A 26,760-nucleotide genomic window follows, 5' to 3' on the forward strand; every position below is an offset into this window, starting at 1 on the left:
TCCTCTCTCCCCCATCCCCTCTCTCCCCCCGTCATCCCCTCTCTCCCCCCCATCCCCTCTCCATGTCATTCCCCTCTCTCTCTCTCCCCCGTCATCCCCTCTCTCTCCCCCATCCCCTCTCTCCCCCGTCATCCCCTCTCTCTCCCCCCTCATCCTCTCTCCCCCATCCCCTCTCTCCCCCCCTCCCCCATCCCCTCTCTCCATGTCATTCCCCTCTCTCTCTCCCCCCTCATCCCCTCTCTCCCTCCATCTCCTCTCTCTCCCCCCCCCCTCTCCATGTCATTCCACCCCCCCCATCCCCACTCTCGGTCCGGGGGGGGGGTGGAGGTGGACGACGCTGTTCGCTCCCAGTCTCGCGCTCGCACTAACCGTCCCGCTCGGCCCCTGAGACCCAGACTGGGAAACCCCAGCGCCTGTCTTTGCGACAGTCGTTCCGCTTTGCGGCAGACGGTTGGGAGGCGGTGGCGGCGGTCGCGGGACAGAGGGCGCCGTGAGGAGGGGGATGTCCGGCGGCTGAGGCAGGTAAGGACCCCCCCTCTCAGCGGGAGTACCTTTACCACAGAGACGGGACCCTTCCCCAGGATTGGGAGGGCTGGGGGGGTGTAGGGGGCGAGTTAACAAAATGTTTCTGCGTCAAAGGTTTTGCTTTCGCTTGTGGTCGGTGAAGGTGCATTTGAAAACCCACTGTCCCCGGTATTTATTTTTAATAAAGGCAGCTTTGTCCTATTGCTGAAGGGTTCAGGGTTGCCCACGCCCACTGGGATTGTTGTGGATCACCGCTCCGTGTTGCTTTGCTTATTTCACCCACCGAAATCATGTTGTTTATTTTCAAACGACACCTTTCTTTCATTGGCTGAGGTTTACTATTTCCCAGCAGCAAATATTGGCCAGCTACACCTCCTTTCTGTCCTCCTTGTTAAAGGGATTTGCTTTCTCTCTGGGTGTGTTAAAATCCTGCATAAGTCCACCCTTTCATAGAATTCCCCACAGTGTGCGAACAGGCCATTTGGCCCAACAAGTCCCCACGAACCCTCCAAAGAGTATCCCACCCAGACTCATTCCCCTTAGTCATACCCTTTACATGCATCGTTTATTGAGGACCATCACTGATTTATATTCACCATAATCACTTACCAAAAGAGTCAGTGGTTTTTCATAGGTGTCTTCGATCTGTCAACCACTGAGTTGCCAGGCCACACATTGAGAACCTTCTGGGTTTGATCAAAAATCTGTTGAATTTGTGGATTTTCCTTGTATTACAGAAGGAAAATTGATTAGGTCGCATCTTCTGATCATTGCTTGGTGATCTGTGCTGCATGTGGGACTCTGATCAAGACAGGATCTGGCTCATTGGTCCTGTGTTATGTGGTTGCATAGCTAGTCAGCACCAGTGTCAAGGCTTACCAATGAATAATGGCCAAAGACCTTTCTTTCAACCTTCCTTCATAGCTAAAATTCCCCCATACCAGTGACATCCTCTAAACCTTTTCTGCACCCTCTCCAAAGCATCCACATTCTTCTCGTACTGTGGTGACCGCAACTGTAAGCGATATTCCAAGTGTTTGGATGGGGAGGAATTTGTTAAATGTGTACAAGAAATTTTCTGATTCAGTATGTGTATGTACTAACGAGAGAAGGTACAAGACTTGACCTACTGTTGGGAAATAAGGCAGGGCAGGTGACTGAGTAGTAATACTGGGTGTCAGTGGGGGAGCACTTTGGGGCCAGCGATCATAATTCTATTAGTTTTAAAATAGTGATGGAAAGGGATAGACCAGATCTAAAAGTTGAAGTTCTAAATTGGAGGAGGACCAATTTTGACGATATTAGGCAGGGAACTTTCAAAAACTGATTGGGTGCAGATGTTCGCAGGTAAAGGGACTGCTGGAAAATGGGAAGCCTTCAGAAATGAGATAATGAGAGCCAGAGAAAGTATATTCCTTTTTGGTTGAAAGGAAAAACTGGTCGGTATAGGGAATGCTGGGTGACTAGAGAAATTGAAGTTTTGGTTCAGAAAAAGAAGGAAGCATATGTCAGTATGGACAGGAGAGATTGAGTGAATCCTTAGAAGAGCATAAAGGCAGTAGGAGTACACTTAAGAGAGAAATCAGGAAGGAAAAAAGGGTACATGAGATAGCTTTGGCAAATAGAGTTAAGGAGAATCCAGAGGGTTTCTACATTTAGGACAAAAGGGTAACTAGGGAGAGAATTGGGCCCCTCAAAGATCAGCAAGGTGGCCTTTTTGTGGAGCCGCAGGAGATGGGGAACGCACTAGATGACTATTTTGCATCAGTATTTTCTGTGGGAAAGGACATGGAAGATGTCGAATATAGGGAAACAGATGGTGACATCATGAAAAATGACCACATTACAGAGCAGAAAGTGCTTGATGTCTTGAAACACATTAAAGTGGATAAATCCCCAGGACCTGATCGGTGGGAAGCTAGGGAAGTGATTGCTGGGCCTCTTGCTGAGATATTTGTATTATCGATAGTCACAGATGAGGTGCCGGAAGACTGGAGGTTAGCTAACGTGACCCCTTGGCATCATGGTAGTCCACAAACTCACCAACACACCGAAACAGCAGCTAATGAATTTGACAGACCCTATACAGACAACAAGCAAAACTAATGTCATTTACAAAATACCGTGCAAGGACTGTAACAGACAATACATTGGACAAACAGGCAGAAAACTAGCCACCAGGATACATGAACACCAACCAGCCACAAAAAGACATGGCCCTCTCTCACTAGTATCCTTACATACGGATGAGGAAGGACACCACTTCGACTGGGACAACACATCCATCCTAGGACAAGCCAAACAAAGACAGGGATGAGAATTCCTGGAAGCATGGCATTCCAACTGGAACTCTATCAACAAACACATCGAGTTAGACCCCATCTACCATCCCCAGAGAAAAATAACAGGAAGTGACTTCACCACAGGAAATGACATCACCAACCCAAAGAAACCCAAACTATAAATAGAAAGCAGGACTTATCAGCAGTGCTTTGCCTGAGGCCCACTGAAGATGTTATCTAGTAGGGTTATGAAACAGCTGGAAATGAACCTTCCAGTTCAGTGAGCAAACCTACATCCAGAACCTCATCCTGAGCTACAAGTCTTCTCAAAACTCGCTTAAAGCAATGTCCCCTCATGTTAGCCATCACCATCCGAGGAAAAAGGCTCTCGCTGTCCACCCTGTGTAACCCTCTGATTATCTTGTATGTCTCAATTAAGTCACCTCTCAACCTTCTTCTTTGTAACAAAAACAGCCTCAAGCCCCTTAGCCTTTCCTTGTAAGACCTTCCCTCCATACCTGGCAAATCTCCTCTGCACCCTTTCCAAAGCTTCCACATTCTTCCAATAATGTGGTGACCAGAATTGTGCAAAATACTCCCAAGTCTGGTTTCATCAGAGTTTTGTACAGCTGCAGCATGACCTTGTGACTTCGAAACTCAATCCCTCTATCAATAAAAGCTAACATACTGTATGCCTTCTTAACAACCCTAGATTAGTATGGTGCTGGAAAAGCACAGCTGGACAGGCAGCATCAGAGGAGCAGGAAAATCTTAAATTCTTAACAGCCATGTCAACCTGGGTGGCAATTTTCAGGGATCTATATACATGGACACTGAGATCTCTCTGCTCATCTACGTTAGCAAGAATCTTACCATTAGCCCGGTACTCTTTATTCCTGTTGCTCCTTCTAAAGTGAATCGCTTCACATTTCTCTGCATTAAACTCCATTTGCCATCTCTCAGGCCAGCTGTAACCTGCAACATCCATCAGCATTATCCACAACTCCACCGATCTTGGTATCGTCCACAAATTTACTAACCCATCCTTCTACGTCCGCATCTAGGTCATTTATAAAAATGACAAACACCAGCAGCCTTAAAATAGATTCTTGTGGTATACCACTAGTAACTGAACTCCACGAAGCACATTTCCCATCAACCACCGCCCTCTGTCTTCTTTCAGCTAGCCAATTTCTGATCCAAACCGCTAAATGATCCTCAATCCTACGCTGCCGTATTTTGTTCAAGAGCCTGCTGTGAGGAACCTTATCAAATGCCTTACTGAAAATCATATACACCACACCACTTTATACTCATTCACCTGTTCAGTCACTATCTCCAAGAACGCAGTAATGTTTGTGAGACACGACCTACCCTTCACAAAACTGTGTTGACTATCCCTAATCAACTTATTCCTCTCTAGATGATTATAAATCCTATCTCTTATAACCTTTTCCAACACTTTACCCACAACCGAAGTAAGACTCACTGGTCTGTAATTACCGGGGTTGTCTCTTTCAGAGGTCTATTTCACTTGGAGAGGAGGCTTTTGATGTTATGACATGAGAATTGTTGAATTCTGAAGTTGAACCTACAATTTTATTTCTGATATCTGATCCTGATCCTTAATTATCCCACATAAAATATGATATTAAACAGATCCAGCCAATTTGAACATTGATCAGAATACAATTTTGTTGAAATACCATTACATCTTGAGGTTACCTTATAAACATTGAGGACGGGAAGACATAATTTGGCATTTTACTAACTGCTTTCTCTTAAAATTTCTTTTTAAATTTCTTAATAGTTAATGGTAATACAACTGGAAACAAATTCTACGTTTATTACAAATTGGATTCTGAATTAGAGCTGTACAACGCTATTTGATTTCCATTTACTGTAGTATGACCCAGTTTCATCATAAAATATCACAGCCTATGAAGTTCACCTTGCATCAGTAACAATCAGTTTCAAAGATTATTGTATAGGTAGTTATTTTGTAATTTATATTGCAATATAATAGACCTGAATCATTTGTTGTCTGTGTCTTCGAATTGATTGATGTGAGTGAAAATGCATATGTTAGTTTGATTATACAGAGGTTCAGCTGATCTGTCGAAATAATAATTACTCAACCTTCATGGTATACTCATTATTTCCTAAATTGCAACTTTGGTGAAACAACTTGTGGTTTATTAAGTGTCTCCTGATAATATCATCCACATATGTGGTTCTGTTCGCCAAACTGGGAATTTGTGTTGCAGACGTTTCGTCCCCTGTCTAGGTGACATCCTCAGTGCTTGAGAGCCTCCTGTGAAGCACTTCTGTGATCTTTCCTCCAGCATTTGTAGTGGTTTGAATCTGCCGCTTCCGGTTGTCAGTTCCAGCTGTCCGTTGCAGTGGTCGGTATTTTGGGTTCAAGTCGATGTCGAACTCACAGCCAGACTACTGCAACCACTAGGACTCATAACAGCACACAAACCAACAGCCACTCTCAGACAACAACTCACCAGAACGAAGGACCTGATACCCAGCATGAGCAAAACCAATGTAGTGTACAAAATCCCATGCAAGGACTGCACAAAACACTACATAGGGCAAACAGGAAAACAGCTAACAATCCGCATCCATGGACACCAACTCGCCATGAAACGACACAACCAGCTATCCTTAGTAGCCACACATGCAGATGACAAGCAACATGAATTCGACTGGGACAACACTACTATTATAGGACAAGCCAAACAGAGAACAGCTAGGGAATTCCTAGAGGCATGGCACTCATCCACTGGTTCAATCAATAAGCACATCAACCTGGACCCAATATACCGACCACTGCAACGGACAGCTGGAACTGACAACCAAAAGCGGCAGATTCAAACCACTACAAATGCCGGAGGAAAGATCACAGAAGTGATCTTTCTGTGAAAGATCACAGGAGACTCCCAAGCACTGAGGATGTCACCTAGACAGGGGACAAAACGTTTGCAATACAAATTCCCAGCTCGGCGAACAGAACCACAACAACGCGCACCCGAACTACACATCTTCTCCCAAACTTTGATCATCCACATATTTCCTTATGCTTCTATGAAATCTCATTCTTCCCACCTCTTGCCCGGCTGCATTAATTTGCCTCGAAAGCAAATTAATATTAAATAATCTGAACAAATAAATATTGAATAGTCTGGACAAATGATCACTCGGCTGATTAGATAAAATTTAAATTTAAACCACATGGAAGTTTTATTTGTACAATATAATTTATTCCTGTACATGCATCATATTCGCTGCTAATTTAAAGTTTGGAGCATTATTTTGAAAGTTAACCAACATCTACTTGTTACTGATAGCAAGGATAAATATGTTTGAATAATTTAATCTTTTGCTTACTGGTGTCTATGTAAGGGTTGATAATTATAGTTTAGATCAGAGTAGTGCTGGAAAAGCACAGCAGGTCAGGCAGCATCTGAAGAGCAGGAAAATCGACGTTTCGGGCAAAAGCCCTTCATCAGGAATGATAATTATAGCCACAACATACATTGTAACACACATCTGTAATGAATTTGTGTATAAAGTTTAGCAATAAATACAATTTTGTATTCAGTTCAAGCAATCTTTAGTTCTCCAAGTAAAGCATTAAAAAATTTAAATCCGAAGAATCCATAGATATTAATCTGATAAGATCTTAACTGCCAAATGTGATGTCAGTGATGAGATTGAAATAACTCCACAGAGATTGGCATCCTGTCGCCAAGTAACCCTTCATCTGCACGTGCATAGTACTAGACACTGGTCCAACATCTTCAGAGCTGGCCCTCAGAGTCAGCAGAACCTCTGATGCTCCTGTTTATATTTATTTTTGCTGGGGTATCCCATCACCGAGTCATCCACACTCCTGTTTATATCTGACAACCAGGGCTCCCTGATTGGACCAGATTAAGAACCCCAATTAGGGAACTCATGTTCTGTGAAGTCCATTTGGCTGATCTCATTACAATCACTACAGAGATAACTGAGACAAAGAGTGTGTTTGTTTGAATTAGTGCCCTTTGGACAGAGATATATTTGTTAGTTTTATTTTTGCCGTGTACAGAATTTCATCCAATGTTTTGATTGAGCTGGGATCAAATTTGGCAGTGCTGATATAAGTATATTTTTAACCAACCTATTCAAACATGTTATAACACACCTCTGGATTAGGTGGGACATGAATTCAAGCTTTCTGATTTGTGGTAGTTTCATTACCACTGCACTACAATTCTTGTAATTTTAGTGCTTTTAGTCCTACAAGCATTTCCAGTGTATGTGAGTTTTAATTGATTCATGTTGGAAATTACTGGTATCTCTCAGGCTAAGTAATGTATGATCTTCTTGTACCTTTCAAATAAAGTTCACAGAAAGACCATGTATTGTGCTTTGCAGAATCTCAAACCTAATATTAATTATACCCTGAATGGTCCAGCTTTTTAAAAAATCTAACAGCCTTACAGATATACACCAGTAAGTTTAGTTAGCTCACTAATTTTATTTACTACTTCACATCTATGTCAAAAGCTGTGCCTTGTTGCTTGACAGAACCATCTGAATATCCCAAAATTATTGACTACATTGAAGAAAATCTGATTTGTCCCACAGCTCCTTTGTGTGAGGTCAGGTAGCGTTCAGCGAGCAAATTGCTTTATGGTAATATTAATGTAAAAGGTTAGTCAATATTAAGTTGACTTGCTGTTGCAGGTTTTAAACTGGGGCAGGCTTGGGAAAGCCAAATGCAAGCTAAAAACCTAGTGAAGCTGTTTCTTTATTTCCTTCCAACAAAATTTGCTTTTTTTTAAGTGCAGGAAGGAAGAATGAAAGGAAGGACGGATGAGAGGATGCTGAGGAAGTATCTAAGATTGTATAATGGATGGAAACAGAAAGGAGAATTCCTTCTGTGGTAAGCCTGTTGGATGGCTGAATCAACCAGACGACGATGGCAGTGTTTCAAAACCTTGGCTCTGGAAAATTTCCAATTGCTTTTCAACAGTTGAACAGATATTGCCAATCAGTAACAAAACGGTAAATTCTCTTTTCAACTTATATCTACTATTGTGCCATAATTTATAACAGCTAATACAATTACTTGACCCCTCTAATAGGAATATAGCATCCTGCAAAATGGAGTACTATCAATTTCATTTCATTTCACTGAATTTTTCTAGAAAATAAAGATATAGAGCTTAATTTTAATTTTGCATAAACTGAACATATTTCATCCGCGTAATGTAAAAAAAAATACGTTGGCAGAGGTATAAACGAAGTTTTGTCATAGTAAGTGTTCTCCTCCATGTAAGAAGAGATATTGCCCATTATCAACGGTGCTCATTACCGTGTAACAAATTTTCTTTTCTCACAAACACAATTGAATCCTTCACCCTAACAAATCAATTTCAAAGCAGTTGGAAACCTTGAATTATTTGTTGTTGTCGCTGAATTCTATATAATACTGGTAGTTGTTGCATTAGAAATTTTCAGTGTAAATTGTCACATTGCATTACCTACCTGCTGGTACAATAACTGAAATTTGAAACTGGTATTTTAGTTAAAATATATTCTTGTACAAGTTATTGAGTAACAACACTGCCATTCAAGGACAGATGCGTGTACAGGAGATGATTTGTTTAATAATTTTGATGAAAGTAATTATTCCACATCATCAGGATTGCACAGTATGGGTGAATAATCAAGAATTTGGGATTGCTTACAGATGGAGCATCATAGCTGTAATATTTCTGTGGCTAGAAATGGGGGAACATTTTCTACATCATAATACTTCAATTGGTGAATTGATTAATGTTTTTCATTGTATATGGATCGATAAAGTAGGACATAAATATCTATATAATTTCCATGATATTGTAAACGTTAATGCTGTACTAATGTTGGACAAGTTTAGCTTATTTACATTGGTGTTCAGAAGAATGAGGGTAAAGTTCATAAGGTCATCAATGATTTTGGCATAGAAAAGATTTTTCTATTTTCAATGAGTCCAGAGCCAGGGATCACTGTTTAAAAAAAAGGGGTCTCCCTTTTAGGACAGGTGAGAAAAAAAATTCAGAAGATTTTGCAACTTTGGAATTCTTTTCCTCATAATCGTGGAAGTAAGACCATTAATACTTTTAAGCTGGAGGCAGATAGATTCATGTCAGGTAGAGGAATCAAAGGTAGAGGATTTTGAAACACAAACAGAAAAGCCATGATTATACTGAAAGACAGAGAAAGCTAAAAGAGCAGAATGGCCTGCTTTTCTCCTAATTTGTATGTTTGTTTATATGTACCATAAAGTTCCTGACTAATCCTGAGTATTTTGTCTTTTTTTCCCTAGAAAAATTGCATGGAGAACAACAAACCCAAGTTAGAATTGAAGGACTTTCCACTTCCCTCCCAACATGCTATTCCTACTTTCATTGCAAGTGCTCCACCTTCTGACATTCAGGCCTTTCATGAGCAGCAGTCAACTGGCACGAAAGTAAGCTGCTGTCCTCATTGTGGCAATGAGGCTTCTTGCTCCCCCCCCACTTCCAATGGTGGTGGTTGCATTCACTCTGTAAATGGTGGAGCTTTAGAACACACAAATGCTGGAACAGTCACATGTCAGATAGGCTCAAGGCCTACTTTCCGCTCATCCAAATTTTGTAAAGTGGCTGTAAGTAATGACCGTTTAGCTGGCCCCTATTTAGAGAATGCTGTCTCTGGTTGTCAGCTTCAGCCACCTCAATCCCAGCACCTGTCCTGTTGTGGAAATCTCTTCAAACAGCTGCAACCTTTCCATAGCAATGTCCACAAGCAACATCAAACTCCTTTGCAACAAAACTACAGTGCATCCAGTTTTTTTTCCTGCATGGAACTCACAGGTGGGGTTAGTGGGCACTTGGAAGATCGTATGAGTCAAGCTGAGCTACCTAGACGTGTTTGCACTCACTCTTTACAGTTACACATGGCACCTATGTTTCTGAAGGGTTCACATTGTTGTGATGATTGTTTAAATAAGGTTAGTATAATTTCATTAACTTCATTTTATTTCATATAACATTAAAATGATAAGTAAACCTTTAGAAACAGTTTACGTTCTTAAGCTTTGAAGCTTGAGTTCAGTTTTTAAAAACTGGCACGTTTCCACCTGAGCAAATAATTCACCTTACAAGAGATGTATTAATCTTTATAGCATATGAATTATTTATGCAATATGTAATGGATGTTTTTATGTTGTAATGACATTCAGCAGACTGGATCTTGAAAATGTGAAAAGAATATACAGTAATGGCACACAAATAGCTCTTGGCGTAGTCACACAAATAACGCTGTTACGTAAAGAAAACATCAATACCAATAAAATTCTGATTTTTTTTGCTGTTCTGCATAACCTTACCTCTATTCTCCATCCTTAATTGTAACTGAGAAAGTATTTACACCGTTTGTTCTTCTAATAGAACAAATTCACTGTTTGCATTTTGAGTATGGATCACAACACAAACGTTGCATATCTGTAAATATTAACAATTAAAATCATAATATTGGTAAAAATGAACTACTTTTTTATAAAGCCGTACAATCCCTACAGTTTGGAAGCAGGTCATTCGGCCCATCTGGTCCACACAGACCCTCAGATGAGCATTCACCCAGATGCACCCCAGCTCTGTAATGCTACATTTCCCATGACAAAGCCACTTAACCTGCACACCCTGAATACAATGGGCAATTTAACATTTCCAGTCCACCTAATCTTCAGGCTATGGGAGGAAACCAGAGCACACAGACACGCGGAGAATGTACAAACTCCACATGGTCATCTGAGGATGGAATTGAACCCAAGTCCCCAGCACTTTGAGGCAGCAGTGCTAACCATTGAGCTACTGAAGTGGAGAATTTGGTTTTCTCACCTTCAAAATGTATACTGCATTACGTAAGACCTTATTCCACCCACTCCTTACACCATGTTATTCTCCTTTATTCTAAAATGGACATCAGTTTATGGTTCTACTGACATATAGAACATAGAACATAGAAGGATACAGCGCAGTACAGGCCCTTCGGCCCTCGATGTTGCGCCGACCGAATCCTACCTAACCTATACTAGCCCAATAACTTCCAAATGCCTATCCAATGCCCGCTTAAATGACCATAAAGAAGGAGAGTTCACCACTGATACGGGCAGGGCATTCCATGAACTCACAACCCGCTGTGTGAAGAATCTACCCCTAACATCTGTCCTATACCTACCACCCCTTAATTTAAAGCTATGTCCCCTAGTAACACCTGACTCCATTAGCGGTAAAAGGTTCTTAGTATCTACCCTATCTAAACCCCTAATCATCTTATACACTTCTATCAGATCTCCCCTAAACCTTCTTTTCTCCAATGAGAACAGCCCCAAGTGCCTCAGCCTTTCCTCATAAGATTTTCCTACCATTCCAGGCAACATCCTGGTAAACCTCCTCTGCACTCGTTCTAAAGCTTCCACATCCTTCCTATAGTATGGCGACCAAAACTGCACACAATACTCCAGATGAGGCCGCACCAGAGTCTTATACAACTGCAACATGACCTCAGGACTCCGGAACTCAATTCCTCTGCCAATAAAGCCCAGTACACCATATGCCTTCCTCACAGCACTATTTACCTGGGTGGCAACTTTCAGAGATCTGTGTACATGGACACCAAGATCCCTCTGCTCATCTATGTCCAGTAATTAAACCAGTTGAGTATTAATAGCATGCTGTTTAACCACGCAAGGGTTGTTATGTTGTGAGCTTGATCCTATCTTTCTTATGATGTCCGTATATGTGCACTTTAGAGAGCAGAAATTGCAGATTGGAATCCAGCATGATTTTGCTTTAAGCCACATAGTCTAGGAATTCAAAGATTAATTTTTGGGACTGTTGCTGGTGGTTTGAAATTAGTTATAACAGCCCTTTTATGTTTATTACATCAGACATTTTCCCACGGTGACTGTTTTAGAGACTATTATTTCTTCTCTTTTGGAAACTGATCACTGTGATCAGCTTGGCAATCCTTCCAAAATCACCTCACAAGTACTGCCGCCAGCATTTGTGAGTTCCCTAACCACATCTCACCACAAATTGGGATCAAGGAACAAAAGTTCCGTCCCTGGTCTATACTCTTAAATATTAATCTATGTTCATGAAATTTTGTAGTGACACTAAAAAAAATGCATTTTAATACAGAACAGGACAAATTGAGGAAATAAAAATTATATAATTTCTGATTATTGTTTGCTACTTCAAACAAGAAGTTTCCAGTTGATATTCAAACATGAACTCTCTGTGAAAGTTTGACCAACTGACTTTACAGGTATTATAAAAGCAGAAAATCTTGATTTTGTCTATGACATAACGTGTGCTTGATGTTCTGTTTGTAAGAATAATCATTTTATATACTTGTCTTGATAGTAGGTTGCTTTGCCTTCCAACTGAAGAGTTGCCCTTGTTTCCTTTCTTAAATCTATTTACAGCCACCCAGACGTCCTTCTATAGATGTTAAAAAGATTTGGCCAAATATTGCTCCTCCTGCTCAGTCTGTTCCAGTCCCCATGTCGTTGTGCAATGGTATTCAAACAGAAGGTCAAACTGCAGAGACATCAGTGTTAACAACAGGAAACTTGGGTCGCCAGCCACCAAAGTTTGGTATGTGTGACTGTATTATCCTTGCTTCTGCTTTGTTACTGTTTCCCATTTAGGTCAACTTTTGCTTTAAAAATAAAGTAGGGAGTTCAATATCAATCATTATTTTCTACATTGAGAACCACCACTGTCTCCTCAAAAAATGGTGTATTTCTTAGGAAGGCTAGTCAGAGGAAGAATTCAGTTTTTTGTGAGACCCTGCTACATTCCTTGTGATCAGCACTCCAAAATTACAAAGCTGAATGAACAACTGGAAAAAACACACAGATGGAGAGCACTTAAATTGTAAGTTACATCATGGAAAGCAAACTCTTAAAAAAAAACATGAGATTGCTAAGTGATGATTTTTCATGGGTAAGCAGTGATGCATATATGAAGGACACATCTCAACCAATTTTAATATTCTCTGGACATGATTTTCAGGGAGAACTAAAGGAAAGAAAAACAGTGACTGGTCTCTCCACACATGATCCCAACCCCCTCTTTCATTCCCTCATCCTACCTCACCAGTGAAATACATAGGGCTGTTATAGCTTGCCTGTGCGCAGCTTGCAGAGCGCAGATCAGGATCTAAGTGGACCTTAAGTTCCACAGTGACAGGCAAACTTTGGGCAATAAGGGGAACGGGCTGTAGAAGACCATGGTGTGGCCTGTTGTAGTAATGTCCATGAGTGGCAGTCAAGAAGTATGCTTTCTCGGTCGTGTTGTCCCAGCCAATTTTTCAGAATCTGTTTGTGCTCTTCCCTAGACTGATTGAAAATGATGATCATGTCTAATCAGACTAAGTTAGAACTTATGGAAGATTAGGCATTTGCTATTCACTATTGATAATTTTGTATTGAATTTTCAATGTGTACTCTCTTCCTTGAATTCCTTTAGTTCCATCCAAGTAAGCTTTTCAGTTAATAACACATTCTGTTGAATTTTGTTAGCCAGAATTTTGATGATCGTTGTTTTGGTTATCAAATCATTGTTGTTTATTTGATTTTTTTTTAATGAATTCCTTCAATAACCAAATCACTTCTTTTCATAATTTTGTTGACATCTATGAGTTGACTTAATACCCAAATGACAACTTGTTGCTCACACATTTAAGGTCAAACCTCAATTGTTGTATTAAAATGTATATAAGTTAGTTTAATTCCAAGAGTCTGAAAATGCAGCTGAAAGAATGAAAACTGACAACCTGCGAGATTCTTTTTATATTCATTTTAAATGAAAAGAATACCTCAAACCCAGTTAAGAACTTCAGTTGTGCAAGTAAAGCTGTTTTCAAAATACCTTTTAGCAAGAAAACCATTTTGCTCCCTTTATGTGCCCTTCCAGAATATTACTAATGTCAGTTTCATTTCTTAGCATATTGTACTAAAAGTGTTCTGATTGCCATTGAACTTTCATATGACAAAATGTGTTGGAAACCCTCATTAATAACAGTTAATTACAATTGAATATACAGTCTAATGTTTATAATATCTTTGAACTATTAATGAAATGATAGAGGAATGGTGTTTTAATTAGCAAGGAAGGTACACTTGAAAATATGTTTCTGATTGTGGGATTTTTATTTGCAGGATCATCTGATGTTGGTACAGTAGGGCAGCAGGAGAATCTACCTCCCATTGGGGTATTTTGGGATATCGAAAATTGTTCTGTCCCCACAGGACGATCAGCTATGACAATAGTACAACGAATCCGGCAGCAGTTTTTTCAAGGCCATAGAGAGGCAGAATTCATGTGTGTATGCGATATTAGCAAAGAGAACAAGGAAGTTATCCAGGAACTTAACAACTGCCAGGTAATACAGCTATATAACCTGCTAATACCAAACAATTGTACTGCCTGAGTATTATAGTGTGCTGTCAGTTATACATATACATCTTTTAAAGCATAAATGATTAAGTTTTCTCATATTTTATACTTTTAGAAGGTTGGTGAATGTATTGTAATGACTTTTGCATTCAGTTAAATATTGCCCAAATTTTAAATTTCATTGACTTGAAAAGTATATGGGTTGCAAAATGGGTGTTCAGTCTGATTGTGTCAGGTTAGGTTAACTGCACTTCCCTTGTTCTTGATTCATCCCCCTAAGTTATCAATATGAGACAGAACTTGTATTTGTGATTAAAAATTACTGTTTTATCACCTCTGTTGTAGGTGACAGTTGCACATATCAATGCAACAGCAAAAAATGCTGCAGATGACAAACTTCGACAAAGTTTGAGACGATTTGCTGACACTCATACGGCTCCGTCCACTGTTATTTTGGTGTCTTGTAAGTAATTTGTGTTGCAAAATTCTTATTTTTATTTTGAATATTTATCATGAGAGGAAAAGCTTTCAGAAATGTTGTTTGTCTCAGTGTAATATACAGATATTGAATGAACACTGCTGAGCATCTAACCATTTTAAGTTTGGAGTTTCAGAATGGTTGGAACGATGAAAATAGTTTTATTTTGTAACATAGTAGCTCGCGTGTGTGATATTCTTTTATGATGAGGAGGAGCCGGTGTTGGACTGGGGTGGACAAAATTAAAAATCACACAACACCAGGTTATAGTCTAACAGGTTTATTTGGAAGCACTAGCTTTCAGAGCACTGTCCTTCATCAGGTGGAGTTCGTGGCAAATTTTGCAAAGAGGTAATTGTTTAACTGTTTAAATTTGTGTCACCCTTTACAAACATTTCTCAATAAATTTCTGAGCAAGAATGAACATTGAGGAAACTGTGTCCAGGCTTTTGTAGTTCAAAATAGAAGGCTGAGTTTGATTTCAGTCCGAAGTTATTTGTTTTAATGATTATGATTTTTATCATTTTGCAGCTGATGTTAATTTTGCCTTAGAACTGAGTGACCTTCGACATCGACATGGTTTTCAGATTATTTTGGTGCATAAGAATCAAGTTTCAGATACACTTTTACAACATGCACATAAGCATTTCAAATTTGAAGAATTTGTTTCTAATCTACCGCCAAGATTACCAGAAAAAACGCCAGTAAGTGTTTTCTAAACTGTCCAATTTAAAATTAACAAATGATTGAAATCTCAAGAATTAAGGTCAAATGAGACTTTGTTAGGAAAGCCTGCCCAATCCACAACTGTTCATTTGTCTGATACAAGCTAGAGTTTTCTTTACCTTATTACAAAATTATATTTAAAATGTTATATCAGAAATAATTCACTCAAAGGACTGTATTTTGGTAGTAACAGAAACAAATTGCTGTAAAGACTCAGCAGGTCTGGCAGCATCTGCAGAGAGAAATCAGGCCTAACATTTTGTGTCTAGTGACCCTTCTTCAGAACTGATGGTAGCAAGGAAAAGGTTGATATTCATGCAGAAGATAGGGAAGAGGAGGACTAAACAATTAGTGGAGGTAGAGCTGAAAGAGAGAAAAACAATTGGACAGACAAAGGAGTGCATAAAGGTTTGCTGTGCAGAGATTAGGGTAGGGACATGGAGAAGGTGCTCAAATCATAAATATGTTCATCTCGAGTCCTAATTCCAATCCCCAGATACCAAGCCTTGTAATCACGTGGGCTGCTACCACACTCAACCCATCGTCAGAACTTAAATTCCCATTAGTAGCTAGTAATTTTCCAGGCTGGTCTTTACACATTCCTTTGTCTGTCCAACTGTGTTTCATTCTCTAACATCACTCACACACACACACACACACACACACACACACACACACACACACACACACTCCTCTCTGGAAATGGTGCCACACCTGAATCTTTCCAGCAATTTCTGTTTTCTTTCTGATTTCTTGCACATGCAGTGCTTTGGTTTGTTGTTTTATATTTCGGTATTTTTTAATGGGAATGTCTCATAGTAATATGTTTGGGTGTAATCTGAGGGTTTGACGATCTGATCAGTGAGGCTGCCTTTTTCCTGTAACATTTATATCCAAACAACTTTGGTTTTTATATTGGTAATTCTGATGCTTGGAAGTCATGGTGTTTTAGTTAGAAGTAGTTGAGTTGCAGGATCCTGCAACATCTGTCAGTTCTTTAAAAGGTATATTCACAAACTAAGGTTGTTGTCCACTTTGCTTTTTAGTTAAGAATAAAAATTGACATCTCATTCACCTTGTTTTCTCATGCTGTTGCTGACTTATTCTTATTTACTCTTCAGCAATGTCATACTCTTCTGTATGTATACAATTTACCACTCAACAGAGACAGCAAACAAGTAAGCAACAGGCTGCGTCGTTTGTCTGACAATTGTGGTGGAAAGGTTTTAAGTATTACTAGTGGCAGTGCAATCCTTCGTTTTACAAGCCAAGAAAGTGCTGAACGTGCACAGAAACGTATGGAGAACGAAGATGTATTTGGCAACAAGATCCTGGTATCATTTACCCCAAAAAATAAAGATCTTTGTGAGAGCAAAAGTAACTGCCTTATGGTTGAAAAAGCAAAATCTCCTAAAAAGGCAAACAAGATGACCAAACTCTCTCAGCGGAACAAAGGCCTTGATGACCCGTTACCGAACAATAAAAATTCTACAGTGAAGAATTTGCAGGCACCCCAAGCATCAGCCATTAAAGACAACAATGTCAGAAGTTTACAGGTAAATTATTAGTTTAATGCAAGGCAAATTATATTTGGGCCATTAGGAAAGACAATAAGATATTGCTGTGACCAGTTTGTACAAATGGCAAGAGAACGGAAAATCCACAGTGTAATAAGAATAGCAGTCTACATCAACTGAGTTGGAAATTGAGTCTGACCAAAAACGTTAACATGCTGAGTTGCAGACACATGGAGAATAACAAGATGCCAGGGTTAATTCCCATTTTCTACTCTTCGTTGATGTCCAGTGATCCTGTTGAAAGTTTATACATGTGGACCAATAAATGAGAAGAGCTGGGGCTAGGTTGTGTTTCCCCAATCCCCCCTCCCACCCCTCTCACCCACCACCTCACATAGTGCATCAATTCTCATTTTTAAATTTACTGACCACTTGGGAAAGGTCTTGGAGAGCAATCCTCAAGAGTAGTCACTGTTGTCAGGAAAGAAATAGGCAAAGAATGGAAGAAATGCAAAATGGAATGAAGAAAGTTTGTTTGTACTTTCAGGTCTGATTTTTCACAAGCATTTGTAATCCAAACTATTTTCTGTCAAAATATGTCTGCTTATGTCTCTATGTTCTTGCAATATTCTTGCTCCAAATAGTGCCAAACAAAACAGATTAAATTAAACTTTGCAAGGCTTCACTGTGTTTAAATCAGTGCCACATTTGTCTACATGACTTCAGCCCAAAATAATTAATTGTGTATGAAGATATCTTAATTAATATGGTTCATAAGTGCATTTTCTTTATTTGCAAACACCATTTCTTCTGTACTGTTTGTTAGAATATACAAATCAGAAGCAAAAGACACCATTTGGCCCCATGAGTTGGCTCTAATTTCATGGCTGATCTAATTTCTAAATACTCTCACCTAGCCTGAAAACTTTATGAACTGCTTGTTTATCAGGACTCTATCTACCTCTGCTTAAAAATATTCAAAGTGTACTGCTACCAGCTTTTGAGGAAGAGAGTTCCATAGAATCACATCCCTCTGGAAAAAAAACAATTTTTCTCTTTTTATTTAAACAGTGATCCTTAGTTTTAGATTTCTTATCCTTTCCACATCAATGCTGTCAGGACTCCTCAGTATTACATATGATTCAATGAAGTCTAAAATCACCTCTTAATCTTCTAAACTCCAGCTGAGACAAGTCCAACCTATCCATCCTTCCTTTGTAAGGCATCCTCTCCATTACAAATACTAGTAAACCTTCAGCAAACTACTTTCAAAGCATTTACATCTTTTGTTAAATCTTGTATACAGTACTTTGGATGTGGTCTCAGTAGTGCCCGATGTAACCGAAGCATCACTTTACTACTGTTGAATTCAATTTCCCTTGCAAAGTTGTTTTCCTAATTAATTGCTGTAACTACTGTGTACTACATGCTTGAGAACACTCCAATCACTCTGCATCTCAAAGGTCCGCAATTTCTCATTATAATGTGCTTTTTATTCTGTGAAAATGGACAATTCCACAACTCCAAATTATTCTCCCATTTGCTGAATCTTGACCCACTGACTTAACATATCTATTTTCATCACGTCCTAATGACTTCTTCACAACTTACTTTCCGATCGATCTTTGTGTCATCAAATTTAGCAACCATTTTTTGGATCTCTTCAGCTCATTAATCTAAGTTGTAAAATGTTTAGGTCCCTATACTGATGCCTGTGATATCACCTGGCAACTTGAAACATGTACACTTATGTCTACTCTGTTACCTAGCTGTCCCTACATTATGGCATTTATTTTGCAATAACCTTTTGATATGGCACCTTATCAAATGCCACCTGCAACTCTAAGTATAATACGACAACACAGGTTAATGTTTATCCACAACACCTCGCCTCTTCACAGAATTTCAGTAAATCAGTTAAATATGATTTCAATCCACGAACATCTTCCTCATCATACTTTGGATGTTATGCAAATTGAAAAGCTTATTGCTTAACTTCCCAGAAGGATTTGATTTCACTCTAAGCTACCTATAATTTCTTCATCATTTATTGGATTATTTAACTTCACATTGGTTCATATGTGTTTCCATAAATATGATATCATTGTTTATTTGCACATAACATTCAAGCATGCATTATATTGGATTGCTGCCTCATGCTGTAAAGAATATGTTCAATTCTAAAATAATAGTTGAGATATCACGAGGTAGAAACCACCCAATGTGTAAGTGAGGAGACACTGTGAAATAAGTTTGTTCTCTTCAGTTGGAAGAATGGATGAAATTATACAATTCATATGTTTTTCACAGTTAACTTTAAAATATTTTAGTTTTTCCCATTTGCTTTGTATTAGTGACTCAAAGGACTTCATTTCTGTAATTAGTTTCTTTATAACTTTCTAGATTTGATTTGACATCAAACAGTATCAGCACTTATTAAAATAGACAAGGATTGTTGGAAATAAGCAATGTAATCAAAAGCTGAAGATTATCTTCTTGACACCTGCATGTATTTTTGTATGTAAATTAGCAAGCCAAGAACAGCAAATGGGAAGTGCAGTTCAATTAATCCTTAATCAAAGGAAACCATTTCCTAAGTATAATGCTGCATGTAAATCAAAATTTGTTGATTTGTTAATGTGATGCAGGTGTACTGCAGCAAGAGACAGGGGAAAAAAATGGAGAATGACTAGAGAGCTGGTCTTGGTACATATATTCCTTGCTGCTGAGCAACTAAGTTGGTGGTTGTTTGCCCATAGTGTGGAAGTTTAGGGTCCAATGTAGTGTTTGAGCTGTATGCTTAGCCATTATCATTTGGAAGCTTTTAGTCCTCTGGTAGACCTGCCATTGTGTCAATATAGGGGTTGCTGTTAAGTGGTTTTTCAGGATGTGAATACTTAGTTTTATCAATGTTTCTATCAGGTTACTATAGTTTGGCAGATTTCAGTAGCCACCAATGGAATTTTAGCAGGTAACCTTTCATTAATTTAACTTCCATTACTTTTTGAATTAATAGTAGGTATTTGTCTGCCACTAGAAGTGAGCCATATAATATGGGAAAATGGAAATGTTAGACTTCTGAAGTGAACAGCAGTTCACTAAGTGGGTTTTAGGTGTTTGGACCACATGCAGTGGTTTTATGATCTCCTCTGTTTCAAGGCTTGAGGGGAGAACCAACTTGGCTCATGGTGTTCAGTACATGGCTTTCTATAGCTGTAAGAGCCATCTGCTGTAAAGATCAAAAAATGATTAAAACAAAAAATGACAAAATGTCTAAAACTTTGAAAAGGATATCAACTGTTGGATGATTATGGTTTCCAATATTCTAGTATTTTTGCTGAGACGAGGGAAGTTTTTAGAATTAAATAAGAATTGTTAGCCACAGTGGCAGACCTGTGAAATTGCCATAGTTTTGCCAGAAATTCTGGTTGCTTTTAAAAACCCTCTTCAAGCACTGAAGTTAATGATGAACTGTGATTATCACAAGTTCTGGAAGAGGAGAATGAATATTTCTGTATGTGACTTGACTGGGGCGTCTAGCTGAATCTTGAGATTGACAACAGCAGAATGATTTGAACAAGGATAGGATTGAAGTAGGAACAAGATATCTTGCCTTAAGAGTTTCTGCTCAGGGAAGAGAAGCTTCCTTTTGAGAAGCCCTTGTGATATCCAGAAGTTCAGACTATTAAATGTCAGCTGGAGAATATTAATAGGAGAACTCTATACTAGCTGAGAAGCATTCTAGGTCTGCAGAAAGACCTACAGAATGTAAGTATTGGAGGACAAAGCAGTACTCTAACTTCCAAGAAAAATTGCTGGAGAGGTGGTGGATGGAGATTTGGTTAGTCCCCCTAGAGCCAGGTGGCACTGTGCAGTCTCAAGATAAAGTAGCTTGACTATTGGAATGGTAATTGTAGAAGGACAACAACGTGTTAATATCAAGTCAGATAAACATCAATCCTACGTGCATCGAGAGCTTCACCATCTCTTGTGAACTTGATCACAATTGCAAAAATGTAGTTGTTGGATGTCAAGTTGGCACTATATGATGGGATAATAATTGCCAGTAGTATGCACAAAGCTGAGACCCCAGTACAGTGGGAAGAAAGATTTACAGTTCCAAATGGTAGCAGCTAAGCAAAATGCACTCCAATTCAGCTGAATTAAGTCAAAATCTTGTACTGGTATTCTTCCTTCATGTTTTTTTCACACTACATAAAGCAATTTGATTACTGCACTTTAAGCTTTAGTACACCTATATGCTCTCCAGGGCTGCACTTCCTTTTACAGAGTTCCTGAATCATCTGGAAGTCATTAATTTTGCAACATTGAGTCCAATGTGCAGTTTGATCTAATTCAATGCGTTGCAGGAAACTGAAAACCTTGAAACAGTCAGGGAGACAGCTATCGTTAAGTGCAGAGTTGATGATAATAAAGGAGTTTGTCATTATCTGGCAAGATGAGAGAAGAGACACTGAGCTGCATCTTTGCAAGTCAGATCAAGGATCATGAGCTAATTGAGCTGAATAGCTGCTCATGAATTGTAAAATACAGACCTTGACTGATATGGAGCAAATCTCCTCTTAACTGACTGCCTTGTCACTGTTAATTGCTACCTATGCTACTAGTATTGAGCAAGCAGTCATCAATGACTCAGGGAAAGCATCTTTTAATTTCACGTGCTATACCTGACAGACTTGATGAGCAGCAATGGTCCTTAGTTCATGAGTGTAGAATTTGGATTCTTGATACTGCATTTCTGAAATAACACATGAAATTGCTGACAAAATTATTAACGAATGTCAGATATCTAGAACGAATCTGATATCTAGTCATTGTCAGCAATCACTTGCTAATGCAAGTGATTGTCCACCTACGAAATTGTGTCACTGGTCGTGGACTCTGTGGATCTTTGTGACGTTTTGGCAGGTGTTTCTGGGAGGTGGAAAATTGGTCCTTGACCTTGAGATAATTGGCATTCCTTTCTCTGTTCCTTTTCTGTACTTCCCTTCGCAGATGGACGTTCTTGAAGAATTGTGTCCCTTCATACAGTTTCCTTCGAGTCAGTTTCTTCTGAAGAAGGAACACCCATATGTTGTTATCTCTTCAGGAAGGCTTTGAAATGCTTTCTTTATCCTCTCGTTCAAGTGTCTTCCTTGAATTGGGCAAAGAAGATTTGCTTTGGCAGTCAGAACTTGGATACCTTAAGCACGTGACTGGTCTAGAGGAGTTGATTTCAGATGATTCTGGCCTCTGGTGCTATTAGCTGTTTCAGGAATGCTGATATTGGTATGCCTGCCCTCCCAGGTGAATCTAGGCAGTGTCTGCAATGCTGTCTGAATGCACACTAAAGGCATGGAAGGTAGTCCAGTGACTAATGTCACACTATACTCTTCAGTAGTTTGTAATGATGGAATTACCATTACAACTCCTGAATACATTAAACATTGTATGTGGTGTGTATGTGAGAACAGACTAGAATGAACAGTATTTGGTTGTGATTTTCAATGTAAACCAAATTGTGTAACTTGCAAATGATCAGTGTAGGTTTTGTTTCAGTTTGCCACAAACAGGAACAGGAGTAAGTTGTTGAGCCTGCTCCACCATTCAGTGGAATTGTGGCTGATACGCCATTCCTCAGGCTATAGGCTTGTCACAGTCAATGACTTCTGTGATCCTGTGTGTGTCAAGGCTTGAGAGCAGAAGCAATTTCCTTCACGTGGAATGGTAGGAGTGTTATACTGAGTTTCATGAAAACTGAACAAAATCATTTGTTTTCTTTAACCTGTGTACAATTTTCTGAACTTGTTTACTCTTTTATGCCAAGCCTGAGGGATTTGCCTTCACTCTGTCAAGTGGTAAAATTTGGACTTTGCATCTTTGGATGTTAACAAAAAAGTAAGCTTAATGGCTATCACAACGTGAAATAGTTGCAGTAAACTTTGAAGTTCAAACAGAAATGATATTGCTGTGTTTAGTGACTGGAAGCATGGTCTTAAACAGAAAATTAGTTTTTTGCCAAGCTGGGTTTTAGCACTGTTCTGAGTCTATGGCTCAGAACAAAGTTGGGTTCCTCCATTTTATTTTAAAACTCCTTGGCATTTTGAAAATTGATTGCAGTTTAGCCATATCAAAGGCTGGCTTTTCCCTGTATTGATTTGGGTAGTCAAACACATTTAAATTGCATGGTTGTAAGTGGCTATTTATTTATTTTCTAAGGAGCTCTGTGGTATGGAATCCAAAGTAAAACAAAGTGTATGTACCCAGAAGATCAAAAAGCAAGGATCTGAATCTCCTCCAGTTGGCAACTGCACTTCCATTTATTCCCCAGTCACTGCTAAAAATGTAGGAAATGGTGATTCGTTCAGTGGAAACATAAAGTGAGTTTTGTTTAGCATCTATAATCTAGTTGATTTTTACTTTGATTAGCTTGTTTAAACTTCATTTTTGATTGTGTAATTTTTGAAATTGTTTAAGCATAACTATGCTGACTGTTGAAGTGAGTAGACACTAATTGTTTCACATACTTTCATTTAAATGAAGTTTGGTTGTGGACTGATTTGCCTATTAAGTCATTTTAATGCTGAAGGACTTGATACCTTCTTGGAAATTGGAAACTTGGAAATTCATAGTTTTTCATTTGAAAGAAATGGGACAGAGGTCTCCACTGAAACACAAATGTCAAATGTTAGTGCTCAAGTCTAGCAAATATCATTCAAGTAGCTTTGAAAGGAAGTAACCTTTGAAACATCATTTAAAACCTTCCTTTTTTTAAAAAATAGGAGCGAAACTCCATCTTCTAGAAGTTCTTTGGAATCTCCCATTGATAAAATTGAGAAGAAAGCTGACTTCCGTGTCAGTTCTCCTTCTGCTTTTTCTAAGCTGTCAGTTTCAAGACATAACACACCACCTCTTGCAGGTCACGGTACCTGGTCAACCAGGTAACTTTATTCGAACTTTTGTCTACCTCCCTTACTTTAAACACAGTTTACTTCATCCAAGAGTTGAAAGCAAACCTTTAAAATTAATCACTGGTTTTAAAAAAAAAGGAAATTAGAAATAGCTGATCCTGATTTGTTATAAGCAGGAGGACAAAAGTTATAAGCAGTGTTGAAAGTTTTGCATGAGCTATGCTTTTGTATGTCTGGTAAAAAAATAGCTTTTAATGTTACAACGTTTGACTGTTGTGTAATTGTCTTAGGAGTCCGTCCCCAAGCCTTTCAAACAGATCCTGTTCAGTAAATGCAAATCCAGCAAACCAAACACACTATTCTGACCCTCACACTGGCCCATTTGGAAATGGTGCAGATGTACAAGTCAGCAACTTGGATTATCGAATGTCCAGAAAGGACCTACAACAAATACTACATGAAATTTTCTTAAGGCATGGCAAGGTAAACTGGCTCAATACTTAGTTGATTTTGTTTTTAGGTGAAATAGTGTTTTGTATCTGAACGCTAATCCAATCAAACTATAAAGTTCTAAATGTCAGCCCAATATTAGTTGTGAAGGTTATACTATTTTATAAATCCGATGATTCGAACCAGCTTTGCTCTAAAAGTTTTATTGTGTTAGGATTAAATTCAAAATGTAAATTTCTAAGTCTGTTAAGGTCTGCATTGGAAATAATGAGAACCATGAAAAACTTTAACACACTTGAGCATTTGTTGGACAAGGTTGCTTTTGGAAAAGGAAATAACTATAGTCTTGAGGTCAGGTTTGAAAATTTGCATTTTATGCTCGTGCATCAATATTTTATCCAGTGTTTATTAAAATGTCTATACGTAGTGTTTTCTGTACAGTGAGAATGAGTCTGATAATTGACTTGTAATGACATTTTAGCTTTTTCAAAAGTGAACTCACTGGCAGCAGAAATTTTGCAAGTTATGTACATTGTGGCATTGTTTAATTGTGGCAAAATAGTTTGCTATTATTCAGTTTGATATTGTGTGTATGCTCATTTTAATTGTTTTGGTCAATATTTTAGGTGAATCTTTTGTGTAGCAATGGAATAATAATTATTTTGTTGTCACATTTAATGTTTATTTCTCTCCTGGAACAGGAGGAGTGCATTTATTGAGGGTAACGAAGTAAATTGCATTTTGTTGTTGTAGATCTTTATCGTGAGGAGCAATAAAAGGGTCTGTTTACATAGTTTTTAATCTTGTGTTCAGTAGACAGCTAATTGTTATGGTTTTCCATTAGATCATGGACTTAATTTGGGTTTGGTTAATCCAGCTCATCAAATTAGATAAATTAAAATACTTGACAAAACCTTTTTGGCAATGATGTTGTTATTCAAAACATTGACATTTAGCAATCCAAAAAAAAAATAGTCCCAGAAGTATTGCATCGAAACAAACCGTTCGGTCCAACTCGTCCCTCCATGCTGACCAGATATCCTACATTAATCTGGTTCCATATCCCCTTCAACCCTTCTTATCCACATACCCATTCAGATACCTTTTTAAATGTTGTAATTGTACCTAACCTCACCACTTCGTGGTAGCTCATTCCATACATGGTACCACCCTTTGCGTGAAAAAGTTGACCTTTAGGGCCCTTTTAAATTTTTCCCCCCTCGCTCTGGACCCCCCCCCCGGAAAATACCTTGTCTGTTTAACCTATCCATGCCCCTCATGATTTTATAAACCTCTACACGGTTGTCCCTCAGTGTCTGCTGCACCAAGGAAAACCACCCCAACCTATCAAGCCTCTCCCTATAGCTCCAACCCTAAAACCCTGGCAACAGCCTTGCAGATCTTTTCTGAATCCTTTCAAGTTTCATACTCCTTTCCTATAGGAGGGAAACTAGAATTGCACACAATATTCCAAAAGTGGCCTAACCAACGTCCTGTACATCTGCAACATGACCTCCCATCCAAACTCCTATACTCAGTGCTCTGACCAATAAAAGAAAGCATACCAAACACCACCTTCACTATCCTATCTACCTGCGACTCCGCGTTCAACAAACTGAGCCTGCAATCCAAGATCTCTTTGTTCAGCAACACTCCCCAAGACCTTACCATTAAGTGTATAAATCCTGCCCTGATTTGCCTTTCCAAAGTGCAGCACCTCACATTTAGCTCAGTTAAATTCCATCTGCTCCTTGACCCATTGGCCGTCTGATCAAGATCTTGTGGTACTCTGAGGTAACCTCCTTCAGTGTCCAATGCACCTCCAATTTTGGTGTTATCTGCAAATTTGCTAACTAAATCTATGTTCACATCCAAATCACTTACATCAGTGACAAAACGCAGTGGACTCAGTAATGATCCTTATGACACCACTAGTCACTGGCCTCCAGTCTGGAAAGCAACCCTCCACCACCATCTGTCTTCTACTTTTGAGCCAGTTCTGTAAGAGTGGGATGAGTGGGAGCCATTGCTTGAAAGATGACTCAAACATCAACTTTTTTTTTCCTTTGTTACCACACCAGTTGAGAGATGTTTTGTTTGCATGTAATGGCAACTGAAACCAGGCCTGGCATGATCAAGATGACACAGTACCACACCTGGTGCTTTTGACCATTTAAGCATTAATGGGGATAGTCTTGACTTTTGAGTTGTTTTTATAATGTTTAGTTTATTCATAGTCTATAATTTTTATGTCCTAATTAATGATCAGCAGGGTTCTTGCATGAATAATTTAAAACAAGTCGTTTTGTAAAGCTTAAAGAAAGCAAAACTATTCACTCAATTGAACTATAACTGGAGCTTTGTCTCAACAATATATAG

The 26,760-nt window shown here is 38.9% G+C and overlaps 1 protein-coding gene across 4 annotated transcripts in view; it reads left to right on the forward strand.

The window, feature by feature from the left end:
• Positions 1-442: 442 nt before the first annotated feature.
• The window catches only part of LOC132825317 (meiosis regulator and mRNA stability factor 1), a 55,808-nt gene continuing 29,490 nt past the window's right edge, over positions 443-26,760 (forward strand). For 2 of the 4 annotated variants that reach the window (XM_060840430.1, XM_060840433.1), the window contains exons 1-11: positions 443-522; positions 7,652-7,868; positions 9,175-9,840; positions 12,322-12,493; positions 14,062-14,285; positions 14,645-14,762; positions 15,309-15,481; positions 16,625-17,059; positions 23,240-23,400; positions 23,803-23,961; positions 24,222-24,414. In XM_060840430.1, coding sequence (XP_060696413.1) covers positions 7,713-7,868; positions 9,175-9,840; positions 12,322-12,493; positions 14,062-14,285; positions 14,645-14,762; positions 15,309-15,481; positions 16,625-17,059; positions 23,240-23,400; positions 23,803-23,961; positions 24,222-24,414 — 2,457 coding nt within the window. In that variant the 5' untranslated portion in view covers positions 443-522; positions 7,652-7,712. Of the gene's footprint in view, positions 523-7,646; positions 7,869-9,174; positions 9,841-12,321; positions 12,494-14,061; positions 14,286-14,644; positions 14,763-15,308; positions 15,482-16,624; positions 17,060-23,239; positions 23,401-23,802; positions 23,962-24,221; positions 24,415-26,760 lie in introns of all 4 variants that reach the window. The other 2 variants (XM_060840434.1, XM_060840431.1) reach the window with 2 other exon arrangements.

The sequence above is a fragment of the Hemiscyllium ocellatum genome, chromosome 20 (assembly GCF_020745735.1).
Source record: "Hemiscyllium ocellatum isolate sHemOce1 chromosome 20, sHemOce1.pat.X.cur, whole genome shotgun sequence".
Taxonomy (NCBI): Eukaryota; Metazoa; Chordata; class Chondrichthyes; order Orectolobiformes; family Hemiscylliidae; genus Hemiscyllium; species Hemiscyllium ocellatum.